The sequence below is a fragment of the Scyliorhinus canicula genome, chromosome 6 (assembly GCF_902713615.1).
Source record: "Scyliorhinus canicula chromosome 6, sScyCan1.1, whole genome shotgun sequence".
NCBI lineage: Eukaryota > Metazoa > Chordata > Chondrichthyes > Carcharhiniformes > Scyliorhinidae > Scyliorhinus > Scyliorhinus canicula.
This window is the reverse complement of record NC_052151.1, coordinates 162,403,285-162,423,467: the sequence shown is the minus strand read 5'-3', so window position 1 is coordinate 162,423,467 and position 20,183 is coordinate 162,403,285. Positions and strand designations below refer to the sequence as shown.

The 20,183-nt window shown below is 43.3% G+C and overlaps 1 protein-coding gene across 3 annotated transcripts in view; it reads left to right on the top strand.

Moving 5' to 3' along the window:
* Positions 1–18,191, top strand: part of acp1 (acid phosphatase 1) — a 29,844-nt gene extending 11,653 nt beyond the window's left edge. For all 3 annotated transcript variants that reach the window (XM_038800382.1, XM_038800380.1, XM_038800381.1), the window contains exons 4-6: positions 10,197–10,258; positions 17,114–17,219; positions 17,400–18,191. In XM_038800382.1, the coding sequence (XP_038656310.1) occupies positions 10,197–10,258; positions 17,114–17,219; positions 17,400–17,477 (246 nt within the window). In that variant the 3' untranslated portion in view covers positions 17,478–18,191. The remainder of the gene's footprint in view (positions 1–10,196; positions 10,259–17,113; positions 17,220–17,399) is intronic.
* The last annotated feature ends 1,992 nt before the right edge of the window (positions 18,192–20,183 follow it).

The window sequence follows — 20,183 nt, the reverse complement described above, 5'->3', positions numbered from 1 at the left end:
GTAGCCCACAACATTTCCCAGATGGCCCTCCTGCGCCCATCCTGTCTGCCTGCGACCTGCCCACAATTTTGTGGGAAGTGGACAAGGACTGGGGCATCCCAGTTGAGGCCCACCTGGCTTCAATATTGAGACTGGCAGGAAGACGAGAGGGGCAAGGCATGGAGAAAATTCCCAACCATCATCATGTCCAAGCCTCGGGCATGAAGAGGTTGGGGGGCTCCCTCCCACAAGGACCCTCTTCACATTAGACGACTAATCACATTGGCCAGCAACTCTAAGGCGAGACTTCCTCCTCGGCCAAGTAATGCATCTTTGAGCATTGAATGGTTGCAAGGCTGCCGTGATAGGCAGGGATGCACTCTATTGATTCCTCGGGTGTCTGAGCACGAAATCTGACTGCCAATATTTACATTCCCAAACTCCAAACCCGACTGGAAAAAGCCTGTTTCTCATGCAGACACGCTTTCTCTTAAGATGCCAAAGAAATGCTGGAAATCACAACCTACCTGATATACATCTGATTTCTGGAACCTACACTGTTTTTTTTCTTTATTGCTCGAGCCTGTTACATGCTCTAATTTGATGAACGAAGATGGGATATGACCATTTTGGATTTTATTCTGTGTTCTCTATCTTTCTGTTCTACCAGGATGTAGTGGTTTCTATCCATGACGGCCGGCAAATGTCTGCTCTCGGATTGCTTTATCTGTCTTCAATTGTTTATTAGAAGGTGCATAACAGTTCAGTTGACTCATCACTAAGTACATACAATTTTGAATTCAATTGTTTTCACCTTCAGTATTGGACCTTTGTGTAAATACTGAGGGTGGTTGCTGCATCAGATTATGTCATTTAGAAGAACAAGTTAACATGCTTCTTGGGCAAATCTTAAGTGCCTTTAAACATTACATTCTGAAATAATTGAATCGTTATTTTTCATTAAATGATTACAGCAGAGAAGAAACCATTCAGATTGTCATGCCTGTGCTGGTTCTTTGCCGGAACAGTTCACCTAGTGCCTCCCTCACACTCTCTTTTTCCTTGTAGCCCTGCAAATTTTATGTCGTCTTACAATCTGATTCTCTTTTGAAAACCGGGATCTGCCACCACCATAGTTTCAGGTAGTGCTTTTCAAATCCAAACCTCTGCATTAAAAAAATATTTTCTTCCTGTCACTGGTTGCTCCAATCACCTTGTCAGTGTCCTCTACTTCTTGACCCTTCTGTCAATGGAAACCGTTTTTCCCTGTCTACTCTGTCTGGACCCTCTATCAAATCTCCTCTCAAGCTCTCTCCTCTGAGGCTAACAGTGCTTGCTCCCCAAACCTATCTGCCACCATCTCGTCAGTACTCAGCATAGTGTTAATGTCAGTGGATTAGCACTACAGAGGCCCTAACCAATGCTGTGGGGGCAAGGGTTAAAATCCTACCATGGACCATGGCAGCTGAGGCATTTAAATTCAATAATACAACCTGGAATTGAAATCAAGCTGGTGATCATGACAACTATAATCGATGGTTATAAGAATTCATCTAGTTTACAGTTGTCACTCAAAGAAGAAAATCTACCTCTAAACCCAGGTATTTGTGGTCAACTCTTAACTGTCCACTGAAATGACTTGCAAGTTGCTCAGATCAAGAGAAATTAAGAATATGAAACAAATGCTGGCTTTGCCAGTGATGCCCATGAAAGAATAAAGAAGAAAAATTCTTTGTTGCACAAAAACAATCATAGAAACCTATTCTACCTTGCAACTGAGAGACAAAAATGCCCTAACTGTTTCTTGCTTGGAAGCAAAAAAGGGATTTTTATTTCCAAGTGCTTCACTGTATTTTAATTATTTTCCATTTGGAAGTAGGTGGTTGTATCATAGAATCACAGAATTTACAGTGCAGAAGGAGGCCATTCAGTCCATCGAGTCTGCATCGGCTCTTTGAAAGAGCACCCTACCCAAGCCCACACCTCCACCCATCACCCAGTAACCCCACCCAACACTAAGGGCAATTTTGGACACTAAGGGCAATTTAACATAGCCAATTCACCTAACCTGCACATCTTTGGGCTGTGGGAGGAAACCGGAGCACCCGGAGGAAACCCACGCACACACGGGGAGAACATGCAGACTCCGCACAGACAGTGACCCAAGCCAGGAATCGAACCTGGCACCCTGGAGCTGTGAAGCAATTGTGCTAACTACTACGCTACCATGCTGCCCTACTCGTACTAGCGAGGGGCAGAACGGTTTTGTGCAGGGGAGGTCGTATCTCACTAACTTGATAGAATTTTTTGGGGAGGTTACAAAGATGATTAATGCAGGTAGGGCAGTGGATGTTGTCTATGTGGACTTCAGCAAGGCCTTTGACAAGGTCCCTCATGGCAGACTTATACAAAAGGTGAAGTCACACAGGAGAAGTGAGCTGGCTAGGTCATAGAAGGCAGAGAGTAGCAATGGAAGGGTGCTTTTCGGATTGGAGGGCTGTGACTAGTGGCATTCTGCAGGGATCAGTGCTGTTCGTAGTATATATAAAATGATTTGGAGGAAAATGTAACTGGTCTGATTAGTAAGTTTGCAGACGACACAAAGGTTGGTGGAATTGTGGATAGCGATGAGGACTGTCAGAAGATACAGCAGGAAAGAGATCATTTGGAGACTTGGGCGGCGAGATGGCAGATGGAGTTTAATCCAGACAAATGTGAGGAAGGCATTTTGGAAGGTCTAATACAGGTAGGGAATATACAGTGAATGGTAGAACCCTCAAGATTATTGACAGTCAGAGAGATCTTGGTCCACAGGTCACTGAAAGGGGCAACACAGGTGGAGAAGGTTGTCAAGAAGGTATACGGCATGCTTGCCTTCATTGGCCACGGCATGGAGTATAAAAATTGGCAAGTCATGTTGCAGCTGTATAGAACCTTAGTTAGGGCACACATGGACTACAGTGTTCAATTCTAGTCGCCACACTACCAGAAGGATGTGGAGGCTTTCAAGAGGGTGCAGACGAGATTTACCAGGATATTGCCTGGTATGGAGGGCATTAGATATGAGAAGAGGTTGAATAAATTTGGTTTGTTCTCACTGGAACGAAGGAGGTTGAGGGGCGACCTGATAGAGGTCTACAAAACTACAAGGGGCATAGACAGAGTGGATAGTCAGAGACTTTTCCCCAAGGGTAGAGGGGTCAATGGTTTAAGGTGTGAGGGGCATGGTTTAGAGGAGATGTACGAGGTAAGTTTTGTTTTATATACACTGAGGGCACTGGGTGCCTGGTACTCACTGCCGGAGGTGGTGGTGGAAGCAGGGACGATCGTGACGTTTAAGGGGCATCATAACAAATACATGAATAGGATGGGAATAGAGAGATATGGACCCTGGAAGTGTACAAGATTTTAGTTGAAATGGGCAGCATGGTTGGTGCAGGCTTGGAGGGCCGAAGGGCCTGTTCCTGTGCTGTAGTTTTCTTTGTTCTTTATTCAGAAGGACATCACTTTTTCTGATCAGACTGCTCTGGTCCTTGGTTGAAATGTGATCAATGAAGTGCTGTTGGCACTGGCGTCTTTCTGGCATAAGATGGTGGTTCCGGTCAGCCGCTTAAAATGGCCGCCCAAATTTCTTATTGGACTGTGTCACAGTGCTGTTGACGCTGGCGTCTTCTTCCAAATAGATGCCAAAATGTTTCAAGCTGAGTGTACTGATTTGCTATCCAGCCAACTCATTTGTATAGCCACTCAATCGTATTTCCTATTTTCAGGTCTTCTTACCGCAGCGATCTCTCACGGAGCTCGTCATTTGATGTGCCAAATGCTATTTGGTCACAAATCATCAAAGAGTTTAGATTGCTGAAATTGCAGGACTGGGCCTTTAGCCTCAAGTCGGTAATAAAACTGTCGAAAGATTCACCTGGTTTCTGGTTGCACGTACAAAAAATGTATCTTTCAAATGTTTTTTTTCCAAGAGAGCAAAGCCGATCAAAGTATTTTATTACTTCACCGTATCTCTTGCTTTCCTCTTCGCTAACAAAAGCGAAGGTATTGGAGATTTTGATTGCTTGTGAATCTGCCAGCGTGAGCAGGCACCCAATGCGCCTCTCGTCAGGCTGTGGCTGCAGGCCAAGGGCTGAAACATAGAGCTTAAACTGCTGTTTGAAAACACGCCAGTTTTTGTCTAGGTTACCAGAGATTTGAAGCTGGTGGGGTGCCTTAAAACCTTCCACCTCGAACTTTACCATTGTTTATTGCATTGAGTCGCCAAAGGCCATAGTTTCTCAGGTTGGTGGAAGAATCTTCTCCTTTGTGCTCTTCGGCCGGATTTGCTTATTCTTATCTGCTATTACCGTTAAATGTTCTGCTTGCCTGGTACCATGTTGTGTTGCCTTGGCAATGATGCACACACAACTGCTGGTTCCGGCACCTGTTCGGGGCGGATGGTATGGGAATTGAACCGTGCTGCTGGCCTGCCTGGGTCTGCTTTCAAAGCCAGCCATTTAGCCCTGTGCTAAACCATCCCATGACATCAGAAACTTCTGGAAGTTGATCCTTTAATGAAACACATCAATTCTTGCTTGTGTCCAAACATATGGTGATTTAAATTTACTTGCCATAAATCTTAAATTTTGATTTTTAAGATATCGAATGTACAGAAATTCCAGTCTCAGTAGTTTCCTCTTTGTAATAGTTACAGTGAATTTTGTTACAAGAAAGTATTGATTCAGATCTTGACTGAAACAATTAAATTTTCAGTTGTTACACAAGTAACAAATCAAATTTTATCAGTTAATCTGCTCTGGGGAATTTAATGGCTAGTATGGGCAAGTGCAGTGGATCCTCCATCTTGTAGACATGATCAGGTGATATGTCCCTTGTTCTCTCCCAAGCTGGAATGAGTGATTATCCAGCAGGAAGCCAGCAGAAAGTTTCCTGCATTTTAAAGAAGTTCTGAACCAGTGTTGAATACCTCAGTGAGAAGTTAGAAACAGTGAAAGTACATTTATGCTGGGGTGTTGCATCTTAATTTTCCATAATCAACTAATCTAGAAAATGGATTGCTCTCATTGTGAAAACTGGTACATTGTTCATTCATGTGTTTTAATGTAAAGGTTTGATTGAAAGTTGTTGTCAGTCTTCCTCTGATGTGGCGATACTTGCAATAAATATATCAGCGCCAATAATACTGTCACAATTGTCTGATCATAACACTGTTTAATGAGATATTAGGTCGTAAAAGGTGCACACCATGTTGTACAAAATCCTAGTTCCATATTTGAAATGATGACAAATTGTTGACCAAAAGGATTATCCACCAAATAAACCTGAAAATCATGACACGATATAACTAGTTCTTAATTACGGCATCACCTTTGTTCACCTTTGTGTGACTTTAATTCTCTTTCTATAAATGGAATACAAAATAACATACTGTAATCTAATGGCAACATACCACTGCGACAGGTATAATCTTTAAACAAACTGCTGCAAGTCAGCCACTAAAATTCTGAGTAATCAAATTAATTGACTTTTGTAACGATTGCTGATTTCAGACTGGTAATGAATGGGGACGAATCGAGTGTTTTGCAGGTTGTTCAAATTGATTATCCAGTCAGTTACTCTAATTAAAAACTAGAAACAATGAAATATTAAAATTGACTCAACCCTCTGAGAAATCTCTCTTTCTCTAATTCTGACCTCTTGTGCACCCGTCATTGGGTCTGTCATTGATGGCCATACACACATCTTTGAATCTTATGGGAGGTGCTATGTCAGTTCTTTGGAATGAAAGGCCCGGATTAACCTGCCAATGGCGAGGGACCAGGATAGTAATACCTTCACCAAGCGGTGGGAAGGTAATTTCAATGTCTTTGTATATCATTATCACTAGTTCACATTATGATTTAAATTTAGTGTGAGGCATATGGGGATTGTAGGCCTTTGTTTCCACAGCCATTTAAAGCTGGCAGTGAACAAGCAAAATGGCCCTGTTACAACTCAGCCATTTTCTTCAAAGAGGGGCATGGATGCTGTGATTCACCATGGAGGGGGAGAAGGGTCAGTGCCAGGGCCATAACGGGTAGGATGAGACTAGATTTAACTGGCTGAGAGCTTGACCACTGTGGAAGTCAAACACTAGTAGCTGTGCTTTCTGAGGACAAGTGGGGAACCTACCGTTGTCGGGGCTTTTGGAGCCAACAAAAGTTTACGTTTAATTGAAATAGTTGTGATGATTCTACAACTCCGAAACAAAGACACATCCCTTCCAGTGCAGTTTTGTTTCTTTGGGCGGAGGTGTTCCTGAAACCCGAATGGAGTAGGAACAGTGCAGAGAAAGGCTGGAACTGGGACTACATGCACAAATGGCTGGTGGACATCAATGGACAGAGCCTGCAGCTGGTTCAAACTGAGGCTGGTTAAATGTGAACCAACCAGGTCTCAGTCAGACGAAGATCAGTGACACATCCCAGGGTATACAGTGTCGCCTCAACCACCTCCAGTGTCAACAAAACTATGTCTGCAACAATTGCCGATTTCTTGGGAGGCTGCCCCTGGCCTGTGTGCTGTGATTCGGAGTTAACTCAAGCCTGTGACGGTTGCATTAAATTCCTACGCCAGCCAGCTCTTTTGCAGGCTCCACTGGGGATTTGTGAGGCATCTCACAGGCAACCACTCATCACTGACACGCGTGCCCTGTTCCAGAGAGTCGAGCAGAAATATTTTTGGGCCTCAGTGCAATCACTAGTTCAGGGGGTCGTGATTACACGTGTGGCAATCGGAGCTCCCTGGGGCATTTATCAACAGAAAGGAGTTTGTTCCACTTCATTAATGTTCAATTGGTGTGTGGTCACAGGAGACTTTTCCTTTGGTTCCCAGGACAGACTCATAATGATTGTGTTCCGTTCTGCTACCAGGTGTCAAAGTAGTTCGTGGCTACTTCACAGATGGATTCTAGGCAACGTTGGCTATCCACTAAGACATGGCTGCTAATTAACAATGGGCAAAGCATAGCAGAATATGATACTCCTTGAAAGCCACTGAGCCGCATACTGCAGAGCTCTGCCAGAACATGTCCAGGCTGCGGAATGTCATTTGCAACAAACCTATGGTCTGCTCAGTCAACACCTGTATTGACCCTGGCATTTATTATAATGTCCTGCCACTGGAGTTTGGTGTCTCACTAGTATTACCCTTGAAGTGTGGAGAAGAGTCCCCAGAAGAGACAAACTGGTACTCCTCCTGCTTTTTTTGCAATGGCAACTCCTTGACTGCACAGTTGCTTCTCAGCACCAGAGACCCAGGTTCGATTCCCGACTTGGGTCACTTCTGTGTGGAGTCTGCACATTCTATACCCGTGTCTGCGTGAGTTTCCTCGGCTGCTCCACTTTCTTCCCACAAGTGTTTGCTAGATGAATTGGACATTCTGAATTCTCCCTCAGTGTACCCGAGCAGGCACCGGAGTGTGGTGACTAGAGGATTTTTAGAGTAACTTAACTGCAATGTTAATGTAAGCCTACTTGTGACATTAATAAAGATTATTATTATTATTATTACTGGAGATGGGAGGGGCACCTAGAAGGATACCGAGCAATTTTCTCCCCTCCTGCCCTGTGATGCATTGCAGAGTCATGGATGATGGAGCAGGCTCTCTCAGGAATATGAAGTCTTCTACTAAAGAAAGCAGAGCAGGTTAATGTTCACAATTGCTTTCCCCATCCCTCAGACATGTCTCCTTTCTGCGCTGTGGTTCATATCAAGCTCAAGGGCTCCTCACTCTTGCCTCTCTGCACTCTTCTTTTGAAGTCTGCGATTGCTTGGCTCCCCTGCTCTCCAACCAGTTCAACAACCTTTTCTACAGTTGTAGACGTTCTGATATTCAGCACTCTTCCACCCGTCATTGCCTGTTCTCTTGTTGTTGTGTCATTTTCTCCTGGTGACAGAGAGAGACAATGAGTTTCCATTCAATGGACAATTAATGACCTTATTGGCGTGTTTCTCTCTGACAGATACTGGACCTTCCAATTGTCCCATCCGCCTTCTCTCTCGCAGCCCTTGTACAACAATGGAAGAAAGAGCCTGCAATTTCTCACACCTGAGATATAAGTTTTTTTTGTCTGCCTGACCTAATTGTGAGTCATTGCTTGTCCTCGTGAGAGTCACATGTTCTAACTATCCCACCAAACGTACCCTGATAGTGAGCGGAAGTCATTGAGCCCTGATCTACGTTGCATCTGATTACGATTGTAGATTCCATGGCTGCTAACCCCGTTGCAATCCCCATCCAGGCTTCCTGGTCTGACAGGAGGGAGGTTGCTGCTCCCTGGCAGCCTGGAGGAGAACCTGCAGGCAGACACCATGGGGCCATCCATTTGTCTGGTTTAGCCATGTGGAAGTTGGGCATTCTCTTTTTGACGTTGATCAGGACAAATAATCAGTCTAGAGGTCTGGGTGATGGGATTAAGTGGCAGAGAAGAAGATTTTGGATGTCCATTCTGCAGAGTCCTAGCTGCCTCTGAAATACCAAAGCTTGCTGCTTGGTCACTGCAGGCATGATGATGTTTGGACCTCCCATACCATCACCTGACACTGTCTTAAGCTTCCTTCCTGCATAATTGGCCGGGAGCCTGCACCGCTTCTGATTTTTGGCCGACTGCCACATAACTGTAGTCAGCCAGTTGTCCCTGCCACAAAAGTTGTCCGTTTCCAGGGCCGTTGCTGAAATGGCTCAGTTCCAGCCATGTTTTAAGAAAGATACACCTTGATAGTCTTGACTTGGCATATAATTTCCGTTCTTGTATGCTTTACAAATGTATATATTTGCAATGCCAGCATCTTTCTTTATTCAAAAGAATGCTCTAGGAACAGCACCTCCTCTTTCAACTGGACACTTTACAGCCTTCTGGACTCAACATGGAGTTCCAACAGTTTTAGATCGTAATCTCTGCCCCCATTTTGTTTTATTTCTTTGCTAGCTTAGCTTTTTTTTTGTTCCCCTCATCTTTTGCTTTTGTACATCTGTTCAGATCTTGCTATTCACGTCTCCCTAGACGCATCTTTTGTTTTTTTTCTGTCTCATTACCATTGCCAGTGACTTTGTATTTTTAAACGTTTTTGAAGGAAAGGAGGCTGGCCATGAGAACATTGAAATAGTTGAGTATCGAGGTGACAAAAGCATGAATGCCTGTTTTCAGTGGCAGATGGGTTGATTTCCTTGGCAGAATGTTACACAGGAAGAAACTGCATAATGCCACAATGTCTGTTTATGTACCTGAACTGTGAAGGCTGAGTGGGCATTTGATGTTATACTCTTGAAAACTAAGAGTGCAATATAGGAATTTAAAAATAAAAAGATGCTTTTGAACAGGATAACTCTTCATATCAGAATTTTATTTGTTATTTGTTTGTGATAGTGTGCGCAGGTCCAGCATTGGGCTCTTTAGTCACCTCAGGAACCACACCACAGAATGGAAGAAAGTCAACCTCTGTCCTGAGGGACTGCCAGTGAAAAAAGAGAGTAACCACAATTCATGCACAGTTTTAGTATGGTTATTTTTGTCTGTAATAACATCTTAAAGAAAGGAGGAAATAAATTGCACATGAAGCATTTTCTATGACACTCTATAAGGCCAATTGATTACTTTTGAAGGGTAGTCTCTATATAATACAGGGAAAGGAGGTAGCTAATTTGTGCACTTCAAACAACAATGAGATCTGGCCAATTAAACATTCAGTAGTGTTGGTTGAGGGCCAAGTGTTGATCATGAGATCAGGAGAACTCCTCTGCTCTTTGAATAGTGCCATGGAATATCTTGTCCCAATAAAATACAGGTTCTTGCTTTAACGTCTCCTCTGAAAGAGGACGTGCAGCATTCCCTCCGTATTGCACTGGAGTATCAGCCAAGATTAAATGCCCAGGTGAAACTTGAATTGATAACTTCTAACATGAGGTGAAAATGAACTTAAGCTGGCACCAAAGGATTAATGCAAATATCTACCTGGCATTGGCTGGATTTGATGCAGAATAGTTTTTCATTAATTTTCGCTTTAGCAATGCCAGTTGCTAGTAATAATTAGTTTACAAATTGAAATGTTATCACTGGCTTTTTACGGGTCGACTCCTCGAAACATATCTGTTGATAATCAAACTTAATGATTCCATTACAGTACATAATACTTAAAAAGAATCAGACATTAAGCTTTTTTAAAACTCCTAGGTAACCAAGAATGATTTCTTAACATTCGATTACATGCTATGTATGGATGAAAGCAATTTGAGGTGAGTAGAATGTTATTGTCAACCATTGTCCTAGTTTAAGTGTGCTTCAAGTTTTCAATTGAGATTTCTGTTTCTTGATATTAAATGATTTAGACTTTCAGTTTACATTTATTGTATATTATTTATTGATACTTGATGCACAGCCTCCAGTTATCATAAAGGTTTATTTTGTTGACGAGACAGTGGTAATGTCACCTGACTAGTAATCCAGAGACCTAGGCTGATGTTGTGGGGTTGCAGCTTCAAATCCCACCTTGGCAGCTGGTGGAATTTAAATTCCATTCATAAATTCTGAAATTTAAAAAGCTAGTCTCCGTAATAGTGATTGCTGTGAAAATCCATCTGGTTGACTAATATCCTTTTTTCTAGAGGCGGAAAACTGCCGCCCTTATCCCTCTGATCTATGTGTTACACCAACCCCACAGCAATGTGGTCGACTCTTAACTGCCCTGTGAAATAGCTTGGCTATCAAGCTGCTACAAAACCTATGAAAAAGAATGTAACCGGACAGAGAAATGTAACCGGACAGATCACTCCGTATCAATCTAGGCACCAGAAATGGCAACAGCAAACCCAGCTCTGTTGACCCTCCCTTACTAACATCTGGGACTTGTACCAAAATTGGGAGAGCTATCCCATAAATTACCCAACCAACAGCCTGACATAGTCTTAGCTTTGCAGACTAGCAAACCTTCCTGACCTTGTCCTCACTAATCTACCTGTTGCAGATGCATCTGTCCATGATACTGTCGGTAGGACTGACCAACACACAGTCCTTGTGGAGACAAGTTCTGTCTTCACATTGAGGGTACCCACCATCATGCTGTGTGGCACACTACCATGCTAAATCTCACAACAATTGGATCAGGTCTAAGCTCTGCAGTCCTGTCACATCCAGTTATGAATGGTGATGGACGATGAAACAATTTCCCATGCTAGCTTCCCCGAACAGGCGCCGGAATGTGGCAACTAGGGGCTTTTTGCAACCTCTTCAGCCAGAGGTGCTAAGTGGATGAACCATTTTCAGCCTCTTTTGAGGCCTCCAGCATCACAGATGCCAGTCGTTAGCGAACTTGGCTCACTCAACATGATATCACCAAACCGCTGAAGATATTGGATACTGCGAAAGCTATAGTCCCTGGGACCTGGCTAAATTCCAGCAATAGTACGAAAGACTTCCCCGAACAGGCGCCGGAATGTGGCGACTAGGGACTTTTTGCAGCCTCTTCAGCCAGGGGTGCTGAGTGGATGAACCATTTTCAGCCTCTTTTGAGGCCCCCAGCATCACAAATGCCAATCGTTAGCGAACTTGGCTCACTCAACATGATATCAACAAACCACTGAAGATATTGGATACTGCGAAAGCTATAGGCCCTGGGACCTGGCTAAATTCCAGCAATAGTACGAAAGACTTGTGGCCCAGAACTAGCTGCTCCATTAGCCAAGCTGCTTCATTAAGCAACAACGCTGGCATCTATCTGGCAATGTGGGAATACTGCTCAAATTGAGTGAGTGGGCAAAAGTTTGACAGATGGAATACAATGTAGGAAAAATGCATGGTCAACATTCAGGCTTGGGCTGTGAAGTGGCAGTGACATTCAATCCCATCGAATCACTACAATGCAAAAGGAGGCCATTGGGTCTGTCGAATCTGAAAGAGCGTCCCATCCAGGCCTACTTCCCGACCCTATGCATGTAACCCCACTTAACCTGCATATTCTTGTACACCAAATGGACAATTTAGCATGGCCAGTCCATCTAATCTGCACATCTTTGGACTGTGGGAGGAGACCAGAGCACCCAGAGGAGACCCACGCAGACACTGGGAGAACATGCAAATTCCACACAGTCACCCAAGGCCGGAATTGAACCCAATGAGGCAGCAGTGCTAAGTACTGTGCCATGCATTGCCCTCACTGAATTCCCCACTATCACTATATTGGGGGTTGCCACTGACCAGTAACTGAGCTGGATGAGCCATATATAAATATTCTGGCTGCACAAGAACAGATCAAGAGGCTAGGAATTCTGTGGAGTTTCACTCTTTCTTTCTGACTCTTTCTCCCCCCCCCCAAAGTCTGTCCACCATCTACAACAAGTGTTTTCATACTTTTTGGGGGGCCCACTTTTGCCAGCTGGCTGACCTTCGGGGCCCATGCCGTGTTCGTTTGCCCAGTCTATCCTGAGTCAAGGCAGTGTTTGAGATTCTAAAGTTTTCTTGCCCCAGGTAAGGAGCAGAAACCTAATCGTCTGGTTTTCATGTTCATAATCACTTTGCAGTAGCTCCTGGTATATTAGCCTTGTATAATTATTAGTGCAAAAAACGCTATGAAGGAAGGATCAAATACACTACTCCATGGTGGACTCAAAGTTAAACTCTGTAGAGAAAGTTCTGGAAAATTTCCTATGACTTCCAACGGTAATCAAGCAAAATACATTTCCACATGCCTGCCAATTGTGAGAAACCAAAGGAACTTTTTTTTGTGAAGATTGAAAGACTGCACTCTCAGATGTCAGAAAACCCAATACATGTTATGAAATATTTACAAATTGGATACTTTTTTAAAATGCAGAACCTCCTTCCTATTTCAGTGCTCAAAATATTATCCTTCCTGCCTCCATTCCAAAGGTTAAACATAAACATGAGATTTGGAGAGCAATCTTCAAGTTACCATGCACCTGCTGCCATTATCATTCTGCGAAGCAGAGGTCACAGATTTGGGGTGCTATGTCACTAAGGTGTATTTCTAGGCTCCACTTCTGGTATGGTTCAACGTGCTGAGGGGCTAGTACTTTAGTGTGGGTCGAAATAAAACACCAGGTGAATGTGTTCTGGTGACAGCAACTCACTGCCAGTTGCAGTTGCAACAAGTCAGGAGTGGGGCTGAGGGCAGCAAGCGAGGCGGCGCACAGCGAGCACAAGACATTTACTTGCGTGTGGTTCATAGATCATAGAATTTACAGTACAGAAGGAGGCCATTCAGCCCATCGAGTCTGCACCGGCTCTTGGAAAGAGCACCCTACCCAAGGTCAACACCTCCACCCTATCCCAATAACCCCGTAACCCCACCCAACACTAAGGGCAATTTTGGACACTAAGGGCAACTTATCATGGCCAATCCACCTAACCTGCACATCTTTGGTCTGTGGGAGGAAACCGGAGCACCCGGAGGAAACCCACGCACACACGGGGAGGATGTGCAGACTCCGCACAGACAGTGACCCAAGCCAGAATCGAACCTGGGACCCTGGAGCTGTAAAGCCATTGTGCTATCCACAATGCTACCGTGCTGCCCCTTATTGAATAAGTGAACTCCTTGACTATCCTTTGCTTCGATATTTTCCCCATCTCTTCTGTCACAGTTCTGTCTCTCTCTCGCACTCACTTTCACTGGATTGTTCGAGGAATAAGTCTGTGTGTCCATGTACCTGAATCCCCCCCACACTTCCCTGTTTAACAGAAGTGCAGAGCACGACTCTTAACTCCGTGATCCTTCTGACATACACCCGCGGCCCACCCACAGGTCGCGACCCGCACTTTGAAAAGGCCTGATCTACAAGGCACAAGTCTGGAGTGTAATGGAATACACTCCACTTTGCTGGACGTGTACAGCTCCAACAACACTCCAGAAGCTTGACATTATCCAGGGCAAAGCAGCCCACTTCATTGGCACATTACCCACAAACATTTACTCCCTCCACCCCCTTGATTGGCACACCATACTCCCTCCGCCCCCAACACAGTGGCAGTGTCTCAGATAAGATCACTGTAACAACTGACCAGGGCTGCTTCGACAGTGCCTTCCAAATCTGCGACCTCTACTACCTAGATGGGCAAGGGCAGAAGATGCATGGTAATGCCACCACCTGCAAGTTCCTGTCTAAGTCAGACACCTTTAGTTCCTTCACTATGGCTGGGTCACAATCCTTTAACTTCCTTTCTAACAGCACTGTGCATGGGTGTACACACATCACATTGACTGTAAACAGTTCAAGAAGACGGCTCACCACCACCTTGAGCGCATTTAGGAATGGAGAATGACCCAAGAAAACTATTTTGGAAAACAATTCCGCATCTCAACAGGAGCAAAGTTGCGGTGATGAGTATTACCAAATTATAAAATTGTCTCTAATTTCCTACTTTAATACAGAAATAAAATACTGTAGGTACCAAAAATCTGAAATAAAAAGCTGCATGTTTCCAGCATTTTCTGACTTTATTCTCCACTTGTAAACTTCTTTGATATTTGCACTCAAACAGAATATATTTAAAAACACAATTGGTCCTTTACCTCCGGGCTCCCCAGTATCGCATTTCGGAGGTACCCCCAAACATGTGCTGGGGAATCCCAGGTAAGGCTTTAGCTGGCAATTGTCCAGAAGTGCTAACTTTCCCTTTGACAATTGTGCTGCGCTGGCAACCATCCAACAAAGTGATTTAAATCACCAACTTAGGATGGTTCTGTCAGTTTTGCACCTATAGTTACTCTGAACGAGTTAGAAGAAATAAAACCACGTCTAACTTCAGCGTAACTATTTTAAACACCCAGACCAGGCCCCACACGGAAAATCTAATCAGCCCCAAGATATTCTCGACCTTCCTGCTGTGGACCTGTTATGAGAACTTGACCCTTTCGATCTGTTAATTTTGTTTTTTGGGGGATTTGAAAAGGAACTTGTCAATTGGATGCTGACAGTGTAACTATTTTAATCACCCAGACCAAGCCCCACATGGGAAATCACCCTCTCCCAATTAATGAGCCCCCTGGATATTCTCTACCCTCCTGTTGTGGGGCTGTTATGAAAGCTTGAGCCTTTCGATCTGTTAATTTTGCCCCTCCAACTTGAATGGATCCCAATAATGGTGCTGTGGTCCCCACAGTGCCCACTCTCATCCACATAGGGAGCAAGAATTTTGAATCTGATGGACAAGGGCTGAAGCTTCTGCAACCCTACCTCCTGGATCCCTTGACCTACCTCAATCATAGCATAGTGGTTAGCACAGTTTCTTCACAGCTCCAGGGTCCCAGGTTTGATTCCCGGCTTGGGTCACTGTCTGTGCAGAGTCTGCATGTTCTCCCCATGTCTGCGTGGGTTTCCTCCGGGTGCTCCGGTTTCCTCCCACAGTCCAAAGATGTGCAGGTTATGTGGATTGGCCATGATAAATTGCCCTTGGTATCCAAAAAGGTTAGATGGGGTTACGGGGATAGGATGGAGGCATGGGCTGAAGTAGGGTGCTCTTTCCAAGAGCTGGTGCAGACTTGTTAGACCAAATAGCCGCCTTCTGCACTGTAAAATCTATGATAGTCACACTCTCCTGTCCCTGACCACTGGCTGAATGCAAGGATGTGATAGTAGCTGTATTTCACTTGAGGTTGCATGAAACCTTCATTACCTTGCATTTTAACCTTGAAATAACTATAATTCAATTTAAATGTAGAAAAAAGGGCAGGAGTAGGCCATTTGTCCCTTCGAGCCTGCTCCACCATTCATTATGGTCATGGCTGATCATCTAACTCTAACCTTTCCTCACTTTCCCTTCCCCACCCCCTCATAACCTTTTGATCCCTTTAGCTCCAAGAGCTAAATCTAACTCATTTATGAAAACATACAATGTTTTGGCCTCAACCGTTTTCTGTGATAGTGAATTCCACAGGCTCGCCACTTTCCGGGCAAGGAAATGTTCTTCTCCTCAGTCTGAACGGTTTACCTTGCATCCTTAGACTGTGATCACTGGTTCTGGATGCCCAGCTCCCTTACCCCAATCGGGAACATCTATGCCATCTAGTCCTTTTTAGAAGATTTAGAACAGTACAGCACAGAACAGGCCCTTCGGCCCTCGATGTTGTGCCGAGCAATGATCACCTTACTCAAACTCACGTATCCACCCTATACCCGTAACCCAACAACTCCCCCTTAACCTTACTTTTTAGGACACTACGGGCAATTTAGCATGGCCAATCCACCTAACCCGCACATCTTTGGACTGTGGGAGGAAACCGGAGCACCCGGAGGAAACCCACGCACACACGGGGAGGACGTGCAGACTCCACACAGACAGTGACCCAGCCGGGAATCGAACCTGGGACCCTGGAGCTGTGAAGCATTGATGCTAACCACTATGCTACCGTGCTGTTAGAATTTTATGTGACATCTTCTCTCTCGCTCTCTCTCGCTCTCTCTCACTCTCTTAAATTCCAGCGAATATAATCCTAACTGACTCGATCTCTCCTCCATATGTCAGTCCTGCCATCCCAGGAAAGAAAGAAAATAATAGATTTACTATTCATGGGCAAATTGTACACAGTAGATTAATTTAAGATTTAATTCTTCTGAAAGGTTACCATTTTATCAAAAGTAAACTTTAGTGTTTGCGAAGTAATAGAACATAGAACATAGAACAGTACAGCACAGAACAGGCCCTTCAGCCCTCAATGTTGTGCCGAGCCATGATCACCCTACTCAAACCCACATATCCACCCTATACCCGTAACCCAACCCCCCCTAACCTTACATTTATTAGGACACTACGGGCAATTTAGCATGGCCAATCCACCTAACCCGCACATCTTTGGACTGTGGGAGGAAACCGGAGCACCCGGAGGAAACCCACGCACACAGGGGGAGGACGTGCAGACTCCACACAGACAGTGACCCAGCCGGGAATCGAACCTGGGACCCTGGAGCTGTGAAGCATTTATGCTAACCACCATGCTACCCTGCTGCCCCCAAGTAATGCTGCATTTTTTTCTTTTCTGATATTAAAGAATGGGGATGGGGGAGAACCTAAAACTGTTGAAATGAACCATTTTAAACCTGCAGAGGAAACCAAGTTTTTATTTGATAAACTTTCAGAGATTTAAAAAGGATGGCTGAAAAAGTGAAGAACTACAAGTCCGAAATAAAACTTCTTGGATCATTTGACCCACAAAATCACCTTTACATACAAGACCCCTATTATGTAAGTAGTGAAAACTTCTAATTTATTTATATACAGAATTTAGAAATGTCACCGAGTTTAAAATGTTCAAAAATGCAGAAGGGTGGAAGTATTATTTTTTTATTCCCACTTTCTGTGCTAATAATGAATGTGTCTGTTGGCGGTTTTAAAAAAAATCTTAATTTGTTTTCTTATTCCCAGGGAAATGATGCGGATTTTGAAGACGTATACCAACAGTGTTTAAGATGTTGCACAGCATTCCTTGAGAGTTCTACATAACTGTGAAAAGGACTGTTCTATCATGTGTTAGAAAAATAATTTTAAATGATTACAATTCTTGCCAATATCGATGGTTTCAACCTTGCAGAAAACTCATCTCTGAAAATTAAATTAAACAGTTTTTTTTAAATTGCATTAACTAGAATATTTAATTTACAACGTACTGGAGAGATGATAGTTTATCTCCATAGTGAATGTGGATTCGTCCACATGAATTTCAAGAAATATTCACCGTTCAAACTTGTAAATGATGGTCTGCTGTTGGAAACTACCAGTGAGAAGTTTCAGGACAGTATGGCACTGTGTCAAGAGTATTGCTGTTAACTTGATTTTCTTACGGTGGAGAAATTGATTTGTATTTCAGAAATAATGAACAAATGTGCATGACAAAATTCATGATGTTAGTGTTTATGAATACCTCCTTCACTGTATAATATACTACATCTTTTGTTATAGTTGCATAGTAACCATCTTGAATTATACTAACCTAATGTTTCACAACATTTCAAAATAGGTAAAGGGTTGTCCTTTACAATTATACATTTTTCTTTATTGTAATTATTGTATGAAAGCTGGAGTTACCTTAGAATTAAAACTCTGATTTCCTGATTGATACAAAATGATGTTTAACTGCAGTGAGAAAACAGGATCCTCTATTTGCAGATATTTGGTTTGATTGATGCCATCTACAATAAAATGCTTTTCTTCACTATGCTTCTTTTCTGTGGCAATTTTGCATCCTTTCTGTGGCGATTTTCTGCAACGCATTTTTCGTATTTCCATTCTTCTATCATTTTTAGAAGTGCACCCTAGTTCTAGAGAAAGCAACTTGAATCTATATAACATTCCTTTGAAGTGACTTAGGATGTTCATCAAACAAAACTTGTCACAGAATCTCAATAATATTAGAACAACTATGAGGCAGATTTCAAGGAGCATCTTGAAGGAGGTGAAAGAGGCTTCAGACGAATTTTAACCTGCAAGGATAGGGTAGGCAGGTGTCAGTGCACATGGGGAGTTAAAATGGCAAAATAAATTGCCAGCTTAAAAGGAATCAGCCAGCAACCCAATTAACGCAACTCAAAACTAGAGCCGGAATAAAGCATACAACGGATCAAGTCTGCTCCACCATTCAGTACAATCATGGCTGATTTTTGGCTTCAAATCTACTTTCCCACCCACTCCCAATATCCCTTGGTTCCATGAGACACCCAAAATTTGTCCATCCCAGCCGACGTATTTTTTTTTTGGTTTGTTGGCATCATCTTTCTGCCATGGATGTCCACCTGTGTGCTCTGCTACCCTTACGCATTCCACATGAGTCAACTACATTCAGTCCATTATATCCATAATCAATTTTCTCCTCTGCTTATCTCCTATGTTCTCCCTCTATCTTTCCTTTCCATGTTTGAGGCATATAGTATAGATGACAAACTGTAGTACGTCCGCATTCTTCTAAGTTTCAGTTTCTTTGATGGTAACACGTCCTTCATTCTGACAAAACTGTTGCTGTCTATCTCCATTTTCCTCCAAATCTCAGTCATGTCTCTCATCATTTGTTTTTTTTTAAAACTGCTCTAAGTATGTAAATGTTTTCATTTCCAGGACTTGTCCGTTTACTTCAGTTTTTACTTCTGGTGTTGGATCTCACTGTTGTCTTGGTCTTCATATTCATTCTTGATCCATGTTCCACACTCTTTGCTTTCACTTTAATCGCACCTTCTGACTCTGCAATCAGTGCAGTGTCATCTGCATATCTCAAGTTGTTGATTTTCAAGTTACAAATGTTGTAACCTGGTAGATTTCCTATGGGTCTGGAGATATTTCAGTTTACAGGTTGAATAGTTATGAGGACATCACGTCTCTGGTGCACTTTTGATTGGAAAGCTTTCTGATCAGCCGCTACCCAGTCTCATCACTCGTGATAGATTCCCAACATTTAAACAAGCAATTAAAAATTTACTGAGATTAAGTTGGTGTGGATGCAGGAGACAGTTTAGTGAGATATGTATTCACATATTCATATTAAACACTTGTGCACAATGTTACAGCCTGCCTTGCTGCTCTGTCGGATGGATGTGAGGGGTGGCCTGGTCTGGGCTGGTGATAGAGGAAGCCTGGGGGAGGGATTTGCAATTAAAATACATTTAAAAGAACCAATTGATTGGGCATTCAACTTTGGATTCTGGCTTTAATTACTCGAGCTCAGCTTTCCCGGGGTATATGAAACTCACCGGGGTCTGCAAGGCATGAGCACAGCTTTTGCATTTAATGAGGCTTTGAAAGCGACAGGCTGAAAAGCCTTGAAACCAAGCCAACTGCTTCGCTCAGCTGAGGTTTTTGCTCACAGACTTATACTGAGCGTGTGTGCTCTCCCTGTTTTAGATGTGGTTTCGAACACTTTTGAGACGACTTCAGCTGTCATGAAACTAGCAAAGAAATCAAAGGAAGTTTAATATATTTGGATTTTGTTCTGGTGAAATCATTTAAGCTGTACTTCAGCAAAAACGGGGTGAGGAGCTCGTTCAGATTCTTCAGTCAGTGAAAACATTTGCCCCAGCCAACTACCGAGAATGGAATTCAAGAAGATTTAGTTAAAGATTGTTTTTTTTTTGGGATGCGCTGTCAAAACATATTTTTCTTTTTAAGGTTATGAAATGGAAATCGCCATAGTCACCAAGGGCCATAGGCTGCTCTCCCCTTTTT